At 37.7% G+C, this 15974-nt stretch overlaps 1 protein-coding gene and 1 pseudogene across 2 annotated transcripts in view; both read right to left on the reverse strand.

Annotated features, from left to right (window-relative positions):
- The window catches only part of LOC136849772 (sulfotransferase 1A1-like), an 18324-nt gene extending 15421 nt beyond the window's left edge, over positions 1–2903 (reverse strand). For both annotated transcript variants that reach the window (XM_067123177.1, XM_067123176.1), the window contains exons 1-4: positions 2802–2903; positions 1937–2112; positions 517–662; positions 110–311 (exon numbers count right to left, since the gene is read on the reverse strand). In XM_067123177.1, the coding sequence (XP_066979278.1) occupies positions 110–311; positions 517–662; positions 1937–2104 (516 nt within the window). In that variant the 5' untranslated portion in view covers positions 2105–2112; positions 2802–2903. The remainder of the gene's footprint in view (positions 1–109; positions 312–516; positions 663–1936; positions 2113–2801) is intronic.
- A 2446-nt stretch (positions 2904–5349) lies between these two features.
- On the reverse strand, positions 5350–14362 carry LOC136849775 (sulfotransferase 1C4-like; annotated as a pseudogene).
- Positions 14363–15974: the final 1612 nt, after the last annotated feature.

The raw sequence follows: 15974 nt of genomic DNA on the forward strand, positions 1-15974 counted from the left end.
CCTACGTAGTTACCCCAGGTGGGAGGCGACTCGACCCAATTGTGTAGACCTTGTCTCTCTTGGCATTAGGGTATTGTATGCAATAATTTGCAGCTTTGAAACGTCTTACCTTAGCAGTATCTAGCATCGATGGTGGCATCAAAGAAAACGGAAGGTGTGATTTGATAGTCCTTGGATCAGGAATGTATTCAGCTAGCTGGACGTTGATGCCATCGTTTGGGTTCTTTCCTGGGCACATCTCGAGGAACATTTCATAAATTGGATAAGCTGATGAACCTGGTTCCGGCATTTTTCCCATCAGCATGTCGTAGCTAAAAGGAAATGCAGAAAAAAATTAGAACAAAAAGGAAAGTGATGTCCATTATAATTAGTTCCAGTACCGCAAGTCCAGGTAATATCGGAACAGCTCTATTTCTTGAGGCTAAAAAGTTGAAAACATCAAAGAGAAATAAGGATTTATCATCTCCAGGGCGTTCAGTAATAGCAAAGGCATTTTTCCGAAAGCCCGCTACTTACTCCATAAAAGGTGACCTTGTCAGTGGTGGTTTGGAGGCCCATGGATGGTCTAAATTTGGGCTATTCCTCATGGTCCAGATAATTTCTTGAGCCCAGGTGGTACCACACTTCGGGAAGGTCATCACCATAACATCGGTATCCCTAATCTGAGCAGAATATATTATATACATTATATATATATATATATATATATATATATATATATATATATATATATATATATATATGTGTGTGTGTGTGTGTGTGTGTGTGTGTGTATTATATACATACACATAAACCACACACACACACACACACACATATATATATATATATATATATATATATATATATATATATATATATATATATATATATATATATATATGCATACATACATACATACATCACACACATATATAAATAAAATATATATATATATATATATATATATATATATATATATATATATATATATATATATATATGAATGTCTTTTTACAGTAATCTAAAAGCGTTCTGAGAAATTCAAAAAGCCAAGTAATAACAAGATTACCGAAACGAAACCAAATATTTCGACTGGCACTTTTGATGAGGAATGAAGCATTTTCGATTCGAAATATATGATTCTTTGTCACTTGCGCATTTTATTAGCCTTTTCAGATTCACATATATGCAATGATGAATAAGTAGTATCGTAAAAACTTTTGAAGGCTACCTTTCTTACCTTACAACGACCTATCTTATTTCCCCAACGCCCCCCACCCCCACCCCCCGCCTCCCCATACCCCAGCTTATCAGCAAACCTGCCAAGAGTGTTCAGTGACTGTGCTGTGTTTATGTGAGGTCAGCATTTACCCCATCAAATAAATAAGATACAAACACAGTAACGGGTATATTGTTACAGAAACTGGATAATAAACTTGACAATAAAAGACGTAAGTTTTGGTATAGAACCAACCTTGTTTTAAGCAGAGCCAGAGTAACAGAAGTGTTTTAACTGTATACGAGTGCATATCTTTAGCAATCAAAATTTTGGTATTTCTTGTGATAAATACGTTTCTTAACTGAAACGAGTGCAACAAGGAAAACCTCACTGAAAAGAAAATTATATATATATATATATATATATATATATATATATATATATATATATATATATATATACACATATATATATGTATATATATATATATATATATATATATATATATATATATATATACATATATATATATACACACACACATTTACATGTACACACACAAAACACACACACGTATATATGTATATATATTTATACATGTATATGCACACACACACACAATATACAACTACATATATATATATATATATATATATATATATATATATATATATATATATAACTCTTGAATTATAATCCCTTTTCTAAAATAAAACCGCTAAAGAAACATATCACCTCGAAATTGTAGATCTTGTTGGCAAACTTGAGGTACTCTTTGGGCAGGACCCACCCGCCAGGATTCAGCCTGATCAGAGGTTCTTCGAACCCTTTGAAATTCTTCCTTATGTGTTCCATCTTCTCCTCATCAAACACCTTGTAGTCATGGCCACTGTCGAGCTGCATCGTCGAGACTGTGCAAAAGAAGTGTGATCGGCATCAGCAACAGGGAATGCAAACTAGACCACATTATTATTATTTTTATTCAGAATATGAACCTTGTTCATATGGAACGAACCCACTGGGGTCATTGACTTGCAATTCAAACTTCAAAAGAATATTCAGAGTTCCTTAGCTGTAAGGACGAGTAGAAACTCTGCTAATTTTTGCCTCTGAGATATTGTTAAAGGATACATGCACGTTAAGGAAATAGATAGACGGTAGGCAGACACAAGTCGATTCTTGATGTCCTATCCGAGACTCTGATGGCCACGTTTTGTATTGATTATTCTTACTTGTTCTTGAAAAATAGTTTTTTTTTATCCACGGTAACTGAGTTGTGTTTTCTATTTATTTAATAAAAGCTATTTTATCAAAGTTAATTACGTTATAAATATTGATAATCTGCCATCGATTTCCATAAAAAGGCCAACAAAAGCAGTGTGACTTTGAAAGCAGGGTGCCTGTTCAAATGGCTTAACCGGAAACTCCTCCGATTGCGTATAGCATTTTTCAAATAATTATGCCTATAATGCACATTCCACTTAATCTTCCTGGCTCTATAGTCCCATACTCAATCAAGTCACTACTGAATGTCACTGGAATGGCCTTGAGAGAATAAATGCAACGAATCACAACGAAACACCAATTGATTAATATTTACATTACGGCAGAGGTAACGTGTGGAGGTGCACTGAGGATGAAAGTCGAATACTCACTGTCACTGGTTCTGAACTCAAAGTAACGAGGGTTATGTATATGTAACAGATAACCTTATGAGATATGGTGTGTTAGTGCAGAGGTATGATATTACGCTTCCTCTTCTCTCCCTCTCTCTCCTTCACAACACACACACATACACACTTATATATATGTGTGTGTATATATATATATATATATATATATATATATATATATATATATATATATATATATATATATATATATATAATGTCACTAATTTACATGTAACTTTTTTACCTTGAATATTAAACCATTATGCCACGAATAACCAATTATATCTGATTCACTTTACCTTGAGAATAATTCACCCCTTAGGGTAATTATGATACATGATAAACATTCCCACCCTGACCAAGATTCGAATCTATTCCCCCTATAAGAACGGCATGGTTCATCCTGCTATCTCGATAGCAGTGTGGATAATGTTACCGTCATCCTTTTTTCCTTACAGGGTATAATTTATACATAAATTGTTGAATCATGGATAACACTACTGTGCAGACAAATTCCAGGACATTAGCTGCTTCATACACCGACACAGAAGATTCATCAGTAGTGTATCGAACCAACACCCTCCACTTATCATCTCTGTTAAGTCAAACAGAAGATTTTTCTAGGGTCATGGATACCACACACAGCTTTTTTTCACCATGCTTTTAAGCTCACGTTTCTGTTCCAAAACAAACACTTATAACACACACACACACACACACACACTATCATCTTCTTCTTAAGCCACACTACTCTTCTCCTATCAGTCCTTCTGCCAGCTGTCTTACTTTCTCTGATATACTAGAGAATAATACAGCCCTATAATTTTTTACAGTATCCTCTATCACCTTCACCTGACACACTGACACAGTGGAACCCCTGTTCATCTCACCCATTCCTTCGGAACCTTTCCCTCTCCCAGATGTCTGTTACCTACCCTGGTCAGCCACTTAATCACACTTTCATTATCCCATCAACTTCTTACATCTTTTAAGTCTTCAAATTCTTCGTTGTCCTCAAATGTGCTCAACGGTAATTTCCTCAAGAATTCTCAAACATGCATTAATCACCTCTGCTCTTGCTTCGTTCAGGTTAGCATACCTCTCTCCTCCACATCTAACAAATATTCAAAATATTTACTCCTTCAACCCAGAACTGTCCTTACTCCATATAAAATCTCGGAAGTTGCATCTTTTACATTGAGAATTTATCATTGCTCCTTAACCTTTCTCTCTGCATTTGTTTCGTTTTAAAACAGTTTCTTATTCTACCTTAAGTACTTGTCTTCTTTTTCTCTCTAACTACCATCTTGACTACTTTGTCCTCATGTGAACCTGCTCATGATCTCTTCTGTCACGTAATTACCATAGTCTGATTTCCTTATCTCACTTCCTACTCTTTTCATTCCCTATGCCTACGAATCCTCCCCGCCAGCCCAATGACCCCTCCTTGAACTTCACATTTTCCTCATGTAATCTTCCGACCTTCATATCTTTAGCCCTACCCCGTTCCAATTATCTACCAATTTTCCCAGTAAATGTTCTCTTCATTTTCTCCTCTCTAACACAAACTTCCGGATATCTTGCATTTCACTTAAAATAAATCATGTTCTGATATAACTGTGGCCATTTCTCTGCCCACCATTACATTCAGCAACTTGCTCTGCCATCTCCTTTGTAATAATGCATGATCTAATGAACTCTTCTCCCGACCATTTTTTGTTTGTCAAGCATACTTTTATATTTTCCTCTTCGGCAACTGTTCCTTTCCTGGCGTCCCATATGAGGGAAATAGTGGTTGAAATAGACATCATGAGAAAGAGCCCTTCGGCCATTTAGGGTATACAGGCTCCAACGAAGGGGTCCACAACCTTTTACTAGGCACTCTTCTGCTGTGGGTACATTATCTGTACCCAAAGCCATTGGAGCTTTCTAGGGCAGCAATGTCTAGGTTGTAGCACTTACTATCACTGAAGAAGTAGTTTCACTGAATTAACTGGCCTGATGTATGTGGTTGACACTGGTCACAAGAGAGACTCGTCTACTATTTAGGGGGCATTTCCTCTCCCACGGGGCTCATAGAACAAACTAGGCGCCTTTCTACCTTGGGAAACTGTGAATTAGAATCTGAAGCCATGCATACACACACACACATATACATACATACATACATAAATATATATATATATATATATATATATATATATATATATATATATATATATATATATATATATATATATATATATAATATGTGCCTGTCTGTATGTAAGTTTTCATGTATGTATGTATATACTGTACATGCATTTTATATATATATATATATATATATATATATATATATATATATATATATACCTGTATATATTTGTAGGCAACCGCCCATGTGGCATTGACTTCTCTAATGCCAAATTTTTCATATTTCATTACTTCTGTCTTCACTAATTCTTCAAAGTTCTGGATAAGTACACAGAGTCGTGGTGTGTTTTCCATTTATTGCTACGGTCCGTTTCGCCTGTATCTCAGGCTTTTTTAAGCAAGAACTAAAACATAGAGGCATCCTCCGTTATATTTATACCAGCAGGATAGGATTAGGGGGGTTTGCCATATCTTTTGCTTACAATGCTTGGATTACAATTTACAATAAGGTGGTTAGTTGTTTACATAATATTTACGTAATATGTTGTTAAAAGGTGAAACTACATTACTGTATTGGTTCTACATTCTATTTCTACATCTTATATTCCTAATAAAATCATTGATTTCTTCGTGTGTGGTGCTCGGGAGTGGCTCCGCTCGGCGGTGGTGACCTTGACCCTGGGTCCTGTTTCTCGGGCGACCCGACGGCAAGGATCTGTCGCCTTCTGTCTGGGTATTTAAACTTGGTTTGCTTGTGACTTTAAAACTCCGTCTGCTATTGTTATGTCCCGATATGAATTGCATCGGTATTTTATTTAAGGGTTGTTTATCAAGTCTTGTAATGATGGTTTCTTGCCGTGTTTGTTTGTGTAGTGTTGGAAGATGGCCCCTGTGTTTCTGTGTTTGGTGTGCGAGTGGGTGTACGTGTGTGTGTGTGAGTATATGAGAGTGTGTGTGTGTGTGTGTGAGTATATGAGAGTGTGTGTGTGTGTGTGTGTGTGGGTATATGAGAGTGTGTGTGTGTGTGTGTTTAAATAAAATATCTTAGTATTACTGACGTGGATAAAACAAAATAAACGAATAAGTGATATGAATGGAAGCTACCAAAAGAGAAGAAACCCTAAAAATCTTATTCTTATAAACTTTTTACGAAATAGGATATTAATATGGTCCGCGAGTTGTGATTGTTAGTGCCATGTCTCCTGTGACGTCTTTCGCAGGAGCCAATTCTGCTCCGATGAATCCAGCGTTGCTCTTGTGAACTTGGCGTATCACCAGCTCAAATTCTTGTAGCTCTCCTCTCAGATACTATATTTGAAGTTGATTCCCAAGTTGGACAGATGGTCTCGAGTCCACCGATCAATTTTAGCGTTTAATTCAGAAGCCAGCTTGGTCTTCCAGTCACCAACTTCACCTGCAAAACGAAGGAGAATCAGAATAAAATTGATTTCAGGGACGTTAACATAAGCATCAGAACTCATTCAAATTAAATGTATTTTTTTGTCCTATGTATCGAGGTCAATAAAACGGACAACCTAGCGAGTTTATCCAACCCATACCCGAAGAGACCTGAAAAAAATCGACAGACCTTCCCTGGGACTTATGAGGTCATTCAGCGCTGAAAAGGAGAATGACAGTAATAGATTTGAAAGGTGTAAATGGAGGAAAACCTCGCAGTTGCACTATGAATCAATTGTTAGGAGGGGGTGGAAAGTAAGATGGAAGAAAGAGAATATGAAAGGAGGTACAGTAAAAGAACGAAAGGAGTTGCAGCTAGGGGCCGAGGGCATGCTGCAAAGAACCTTAAGTAATGCCTACAGCGCAGCACATGAAGTGCCCTGACGGCACTACCCCCCTACGAGATCGAAAGATCAAAGGTCATTAGAGTCAGTGTAAACTGTAACAGAAGGCGCAGGAGAGTTCCAGAGTTTGGCAGCAGAAGGAACAAAACATTCACCAGACTTTTTATTGCACAAAATAGCAGACATCAAGACTCATTAGATATTTCATGAACTATTAAAGGATCACCTATTTTTCCAAGGGCCTATCAAATTAGCTCAGCTCATCCGTTAACATAACGGCACCCGTGCCAGGTAGCATATGATAAATAACCTCAATAGTTGGCCATGGATTCTCGCAACATTGAATATTATCACGTCAGATATTAACCAAAAACAGTTCGTCAGTTCAGGTAGAGTAACAGAGATTTGCTGTTATAGTTACGCAAACACGCATTACGTAAAATTCAGGTCTAGAGAAAATGTACCCGTCTTGCGTTACCCCCTCAAAGATCCCTTATGTTCCAGAATGGCTGCCAAAGGTGAGTGGAGCAATGTCATGACGGTCAACGACGTCTTGTTTCCTGTCATTAACCCATTTAGAACTTCTTGCCTGCCTCTGTGCTCCCATGGTCTGATACCACCCTGTATGCTGATAGGTAGCTCCTCTGATAGTACTTTAGTCAGAGTTCTGTCTAAAATTTTTCCCTTCTCGAATCTCACTGCAACACGAGACCCTGCTTACCTTTCCTGAAGAATCCGCCTTCCTTCTTAACGTATTCCTCTCGGAGTCTTGCGCTCTCAGAAACCTCGGCGCCCTTCGGTACGTCTCGAGACATCTCCTTTTCCAGGGCCTCCCACCTCTCTTTCATGCTGTCGAAGGCCGCGTGTTGCCCTATAGCCTTCAGCTGCTCCTCCGTCAGGTGGGTCTCGAGAAAGACGTCTAGTCTTTTGAGCTCCTCCAGCAGGTTAGCTTTCAGGTCCTCGTAGAAGAGGATGTGGAGGTGCGGGTGGTTCCTCTTCTCCCACGCCTCCTTCAGATGATACCAGTAGGGGCCATACGGCACTGAATGAAGAATATTTTTCCTGATTTTAGTTGTCTGTAAAAGAAAACTATTGTGCCGGCTTTGTCTGTCTGTCTGTCCGCACTTTTTCTGTCCACCCTCAAATCTTAAAAACTATTGAGGCTAGAGGGCTGTAAAATGGTATATTGAACATCCACCCTCCAATCATCAAACATACCAAATTGCAGCCCTCTTAACCTTAGTAGTTTTTATTTTATTTAAGGTTAAGTTTTCATGCATCTGGCAGCGCTTTCTGGAGGCGTGCGACGCACCCTCACTCCACCAAATCTGGGGAGTAACTGAGCGTTGCGAGGTCGTAGCTGATAGTTTTATACAGCATTATATTTTGTACAGAAAACTCTATTGCGCCGAAGAAACTTCAGAGCATTTTTTACTTGTTTCGAACGTGCTTACTAGTGATCAAATAATTTTTTCGTGCAAATGCAAACAATGTTGTATATGAGTTATTGCATGACTGTTTAAATATTTGAGTGTATGTGAGACAGACTGACAGATGGACAGCCTAATGTAAATCTACATATAGAAATAAATAGAATATTACTGATTCTCCAAACCTTAGTCAAATGGGAATCGAATATTCCCAGGGGGCATAACTTCAGAATTATCTCGACACCCGAACGACAACAAAATCATTCCTTTTGAGACACAATAAGATATCTCCAGATAAGGATGAAACCTTGTAATTCCAATAACACAACAAAAGAATGAAAGACAAATTAAATTACAACTAACTGAGATCAAATGCTTTGAGCTGAAAAAAGAATAAACAAAATTATATCTCGGTTCTGCTCTCATAAATATTTAATAATCGCTCACGATCGTCATCCAAGAAGTACTGGACGAAATCCTCGAATGATCCTGCGTAGCCGAAGGATGACGCTGCAATCCTAGTGTGGTGATGGAACGAGATGACGACGTCCTTTGGGTTCCTGGCTACATACACGACCTGAGGATGTGAATGGATCATGAATGACTTTGAATTACATAGTTTTCGTTATCATTTTTCATCAGATATTCTGATATTCTTTCTTTCTATTTAAAATTGGTTTTATTCGCATTTGTTTTAATTTTCAGTTGATAGATGGATGATTGGAGGGATAAACAGACAGATAGCATGTGACTGACTCATATATGAAATTCAGGTTGTCAAATCAAGCACGGGGGCGGGGGGGCTTCTGCCATTCAGCGCCTAAGGCAGTGAAAAGAAGGTGTTAAAGTGGTTGGACAGCTAGATAAAGAGATCCTTGAGATAAAGGAGATAAAGTACAAAGATCTCAGCTGGTACTAGGAGAAAACACCTTAAGAAGTAATAGTCAGAGGTGTTGGACAGCAAGATTGAAGAAAGGAAGCAGAAATGGAGGTTAAGTAAAAGGCTAAAAAGTGGGAGCAGCTAGGAACCGAGGGGTGGATGCTAACACCTTTTAATAATGCCTACAGTGCGTCACGTGGGGTGCACTGACGGCACCAAGGTCTACTCTAGAGAATACAAGGGCTCCCCATGAACAGGCAGAGTAACCTATAGTGCGTGACGTCATGCCTGCCACATGGGCTCTGACTATGCTTAATGATTCATTAATATTGGGGTTTATATCTACCATTTTACTATTAAACATTGTACAGCATTAAATAATTTTATTTACTGACTAAAATTATGCCAAAGGAATAAATTATATGCCAGCCAACAACAAAAAAAGCTACAAATCACTAACCCCCATAAGGGTGGATAGCGCGAGTGTGAAGCATGAACATACTGTACAGACTTTGAGTCCAATCACTAACCTTAGCAGTATCTAGCAAATGATGGCGGCATCAAAGAAAACGGAAGGTGTGTTTTGATAGTCCTTGGATCAGGAACGGCTTCAGCTAGCTGGAGGTTGACGCCATCATCCGGGTTTTTCCCGATACACAATTCTTTGAAACTTTCCACAATAGAATTGTTGGGGGAGCTCCCGTCTGTCTTCACTGGCATAAACATGTCAAAACTCGAGAAAAAATGTGAAAAGGGAAGAAATTATGTCTTTTGAAAATGTTTAGAGTTAATGGTCATTATTAGATTTATGAGCAATCTCTCTAGGCCTACTCGATTTTGAAGATAAGGTTTTAGGGTGTAATACTGAATTTGTTCTTTTCGTGGTTGTTCTAAAATGCTCTCTCTCTCTCTCTCTCTCTCTCTCTCTCTCTCTCTCTCTCTCTCTGCATGGTGTTTGCAAAACTCAATTCCTTACTCTATAAATGGCGCCCTAGAACTGAGATCCCATGATGACAAGGGATGATTGAAGTGAGGATTGTTCCTCATCGTCCAGATGAGTTCTTGCGTCCACGTTGTCCCACATTTTGGGTAGGTCATCAGTACGACGTCTGTTTGCCTTATCTAAGGTGAAAACATAAAAATAAATAGATAAGTAGTTCTAAAACTATTTTCTTTGCAAATTTCTTAACTTTCAGACAGTGAATTTGCTGTCAGTAAATTGCGTAATGAGTTTTCACCGTCCTATAATAAAGTGTAATCCAAGGCCAAGATAGACAAGGTCTACCCAAGTGGGCGGAGTCGCCTCCCACCTGAGGTAACTACGTAGGCGATGACGTATCTTAGAGGTACCTGCTCATTGCGGCAATCTCCTGCTGACGCAATGAGGAGGTAGGCAAAGCTCCGCCTACATGGGGGATTTGGGGGGAAGTGAGCAGACCTTGTCTCTCTTGGCCTTGGTGTAATCCATGCCCTAAATGATTAACCACATAAAATATTAAATAGATAAGTAGTTCTAAAATGATTTTGTGTGTATCTTTCTTGACTTTTATACAAAGACTTTGCAGATATTAAAATGCTTAATGAGTTTTACGCTGTCATATCATAAGTCTCATACTATAAAAATGAAGTGTAATCTATGCCTAAAAGGATTAGGCACATCAGATATAGTCACATCTACATATTCAACTTGAGCTAACGAAAAAAAATAAGATAATTCTTTGAGAGATATTGAGTTTAGAAATTTGTTAAAAGTAAACAATACACAAATACATAGAATATAGAATCAGAAAGTTTGTACGGCTTATAAAAAACATATACCAGTATTTTGCATTAAATAAATAACAAAATAAAATGTCAAAGCTTCTCATTAACGTATGCAACAGCATCTCAGGTATACAAATGATAGTTACTAAACAGTCATAATCTCAAACCCCTAAAACTGCCATCATTTAAGGAATGAGTGAGAGATCATCATAAAATGTAACTTAGCAAGTTCATTGAACATATTTTCAAGACACAAAACGTTCGTCACATATCTGAGAAATAAATCACCACTTCAATTCAAACTACTGTATACCTCAGGTAGACAGACCCTGACAAGCTGAAATAGACAGCTAGGTAGATAACAGTAGAAACACACATGGATGCGTGCGCACACGCGCGCGCGCGCGCACACACACACACACACACTTCTGAGTATATATATATAGTGATGTATGTAGGTGTATATATATATATATATATATATATATATATATATACATATATGTATATATATGTATATATATATATGTATATATACATATATGTATATATATATATATATATATATATATATATATTGAGAGAGAGAGAGAGAGAGAGAGAGAGAGAGAGAGAGAGAGAGAGAGAGAGAGAGAGATGGTAACAAAACAAATCGCTCACAGACCTTAATCAGGTGAACAGAAAAGTCACTTATACACCAACCTCGAAATTGTAAATCCTCTCAGCAAACTTCAAGAACTTCCTCGGGAAGAGCCATCTGCCCGGAAGGATCCTGATCCAAGGCTCATCGCATCCTGGGAAATCCTTCTTCCTCCTTTCCAGTTCTTCGTCCCCCAAGGGCACGACTTCATGGCCACTGGCGAGTTTCATTACCGAAGGGGCGGATGAAACTGAAAAGAAACGGAGTGAAAGACAAAGAAACTGATGAAACGCTGAACCAGTGTTTAGAATAGAATATAGGATTTAGGCCAAAGGCCAAGCGCTGGGACCTATGAGGTTATTCACAACGCGGAAAAGGTTTGAAAGGTGTAACAGGAGGAAAACCTCGAGTTGCACTAGGAATCAATCGTTAGGAGAGGTTGGAAAGGAAGAGGGAAGAAAGTGAATATGAATGGAGGTACAGTAAAAGGATTGAAAAGGGCTGTAGCTAGGAGACGAGGGAACACTGCAAAGACCCTTAAATAATGCCTACAGTGCACCGCATGAGGTGCACTGACGGCACTAGCACCCTACGGGGATAGAACCAGTGTTTAGAAGCTGGTCATTCTTATCGGATGACCTTTATTCTCTCCGTAGGGAAGTAGTGCCGTCAGTGCACCTCACGCGGTGCACTGTAGGGCATTACCAAGTGGTGTTTGCGGCGTCTCTTCGGTCCTCGGCGGCATCCATTTTCTAGCCTTTCACTCTACATCCATTCCCGCTTCCCTTTTTCATTCTTGCTGTCCAACACCTCTAACCGTTACTTATTAATGCATTAATAATAATAATAATAATAATAATAATAATAATAATAATAATAATAATAATAATAATAATAATGACCAGACCACTTGTTGCAACTATAGGTTCTCTCCCAGTTCCACTTTTAAATCCTTCCACGTCAATTCATTTATTTTCTGTATCTCTTTCCCTTGCTGTCCAACCCCTCCAACTCTCTGTTTTCACTGTCTCAGCACCGAATGGCCGAAAGTTCCTCTTCCTAAAAGCGTTGCTCCAGAAGTCAAAAGCTTCTTGTTTACAGGATTTTATTCCATCAGAAGTGTGGCTGAAAATCTCACAAACTCAGAGCCTTACTGGAAATTATTTCTCACAAGAAACTGAGATGCAACTCTCACACTTTTGAAGTGATAGTGTAACATTTATTTTCACAAGAGGTGGGGTTGCAAGTTTCTCACCATCGAAAGCTTACTGTCACTGTATTCCCTTAGGAACTAGGGTTGCACGTCTCCAACCTTCCAAGGTCAGATGTATCTTTTTCTCACAAAGAAGTAGGATTTCAAATCTTGCTCTCAAAGGTTTACTTTTTTCTTCTTTTTTAAACAAGTAGGGATGCAAATTACCACGCCCTCTGAGGCTTACCGTAACTTTTATCACTAGAAGGGGAGTTTCAAGTTTCACACTCAAAGGGTTATACAATAACTCTTTCTTCCCGAAGTAAGGCCAGAACTGCTCTATTGAGAAGGATCCCGAGCTATAGTACGCGGTCTTCCGGATATAACAACACCTAAGGAACCGATTTCCAGCTTCCACTAAGTTATCCACTCAGCTAAGGAAAGTTTCCTAATATAAATGAAGATAAACGGTTGTTTTCGTGCCTCATTAGGACTAATCGCCGCTTGTCTAGGTCCGCCAAGGCTTTCTGAAAGTTCAGTGACATTTGGTAGGCAAGGTCATCAACACGACCTTCAGTATTACCCATTTATTTGAGTTTGGAACTGACGTGGGTGTTGAACTCTGAAACAGAAATTAAATACGAACTGAAATATGAACGCAGTGTACGAATTAAAAAAGAAACTGATGGTGTTGGCTAATAAAAGCTGAAACATCAAGAATATCTCCCATAAGAAGTTTAAGAGTAACCTCAAATAGGGTATTTCATGGCAATCTGAGGCCGTACGCTCGTAACCTACTTTCTCCCCCTCCTTCTAATTGATATTTACTACTACTATTGTAACCTCATTTAAAGCTTCATAAACAATACAGACTAAAACCTCAGTCTTTTCATAAGTCACAATAGCAAAGGAATGCCCACTACATCCTAACTAGTGTTGCTCAACATTCAGGCTGTATCTTGGGCGTGTCACGGCGATACTTAATCCAATACTTTTTCCATACTTAAGCGGAACTGCAATGTAGCTTTCGTAATACCACACGAATTTAGTGAAAGTATCCTAAGAATGCTCGATTTGCGAGGAGGGGTGGCTAGCTTATAGGTCTAGAGCAGGATTAATAGAGTACTCTATTGATCCTGGGTCTAGAGTAGGACTATAGACGCTCATTTCCATACATGCTGTTATTTTACTTTTTTATCCTGAATTGTTTTCCGGTGTTCGTGACCTTCCGTCAAACTCCCGAGTTGCTGTCTTGCGTTACAAAACAGTTTGTACACTCGTTATGTACACTAAACCTTAATCTTCCTCGCTTTCACTTTTCTAAGGGCAGTAAGACTTACCGAATTATGAAGAGGAGAACTAAATAAATCCACGAATCTATCTAGAATGGATCGAACACGCTGATCTTGATTTAGTTGAACTTTGATTTAGTCCTTGACGTTTGTAATGGCGCATTGACATTCAGATTAGAAAGTGGTCGACCAACAACTCACTAACAATCCTCTCAATTTCGGTCACAAAACTTCAACGAATATATTAATGTCGAGACAAAATGGATTAGGGAGACACACGGTATCGAAATAAAGCTTCCACTGAACCGCACTCAGAAATGGTATAAAACAGTGGACTCACTTCTTAATCAAATGAAACAGTCGACTCACTTCTAAATCAAACGACTCTCTGAAGATGAAGATCGGTGGAGATAAGTATTTCCTCATTGTGCTTTGAGACTCGGCAAACATTCACTTTGCTTCGTCACTGTGTGATGCAAGAGGGCATTCGGTCTTTCTCTTGACTTTAATCTCTCTCTCTCTCTCTCTCTCTCTCTCTCTCTCTCTTCTACAGTTACCACGTGACTGTAGTACCCACAAACTGGCGTGCTCACTTACACACTATTTGAATGTGTGTAGCCATAACGTATAAATAAGAACTAGAGAGCTTAATCAATATACCAAATTGAAGTCCATTTAGAGAAACAACCAATTAACGGAATACATTACAAATAATGATCAACGTCATCATTGCTAGACTATATGGTAGGAAATATTCTCTATTTTTTCAGAAAATTTATATACAAATAGTATTCGATGTTTTCTAAACAAAACCTAACAAGTATTAAATGCGCCGAAGTTTCTTCAGCGCAATCGAGTTTTCTGTACAGCGTATAATCAAGGCCACCGAAAACAGATCTATCTTTCGATGGTCACGGTATAATACTGTACTGTACGAGCCGTGACCCATGAAACTTTAACCACGGCCCGGTGGTGGCCTATCCTATATCGTTGCCAGAAGCACGATTATGGCTAAATTTAGCCTTAAATAAAATAAAAACTACAGAGGCTAGAGGGTTTGCTATTTGGTATGTTTGATGATTGAGGGTGAATGATGAACATACCAATTTGCAGCCCTCTAGCCTCAGTAGTTTTTAAGAGCTGAGGATGGACAGAAGAAGTGCGGACAGAATAAAGTTTTCTTTTACAGAAAACTAAAAACACATAAACAAAGCTAGAGTAGGAAAAGGAAAATGCTCAATATTTCACTTGACATCAATGTAATCTTAAGCATTCTAAATCAGATTCTTAAACGATAAAATAGACCTTATCACCGCGTCTTATTATGTCCGCCTGAACACATATTATAAATAAACTCCTACTGTTATTTTCCTGTTGATGTTTATCAACCTGTTTTGTAATATGGCAAGATAGTTGACTCAGCAAGCTTTTATCGAACCATTATTGCCATTCCACCCATCGTTCTGTATTATAGTTTTATGAATAATCGGTATGAAATTACTTATTATGTATATGTATATGCATATATATGTATATATGTATATATACACATATACATATATATATATATATATATATATATATATATATATATATATATATATATATATATATATATACTGTATATGTACACACACACACACACCCACACACACACACACACATATATATATATATATATATATATATATATATATATATATATATATATATATATATATATATATAATATATATATATACGAGAAATTGAAATAACGGAATGGAATGCATGATTTTCGCTCTTACTTTAAGGAATTTTCAAGCAAACAGTTGCTTGAAAATGCTTTAAGGCGAAAGATTTTATATTCCGTTGTTTCAGTCTCCTCTGGCCATATACTCTGTTTATTATATATATATATATATATATATATATATATATATATATATATATATATATATATATATATATATATATATGTATAT

The sequence above is a fragment of the Macrobrachium rosenbergii genome, chromosome 21 (assembly GCF_040412425.1).
Source record: "Macrobrachium rosenbergii isolate ZJJX-2024 chromosome 21, ASM4041242v1, whole genome shotgun sequence".
In the NCBI taxonomy this organism is placed as follows: domain Eukaryota; kingdom Metazoa; phylum Arthropoda; class Malacostraca; order Decapoda; family Palaemonidae; genus Macrobrachium; species Macrobrachium rosenbergii.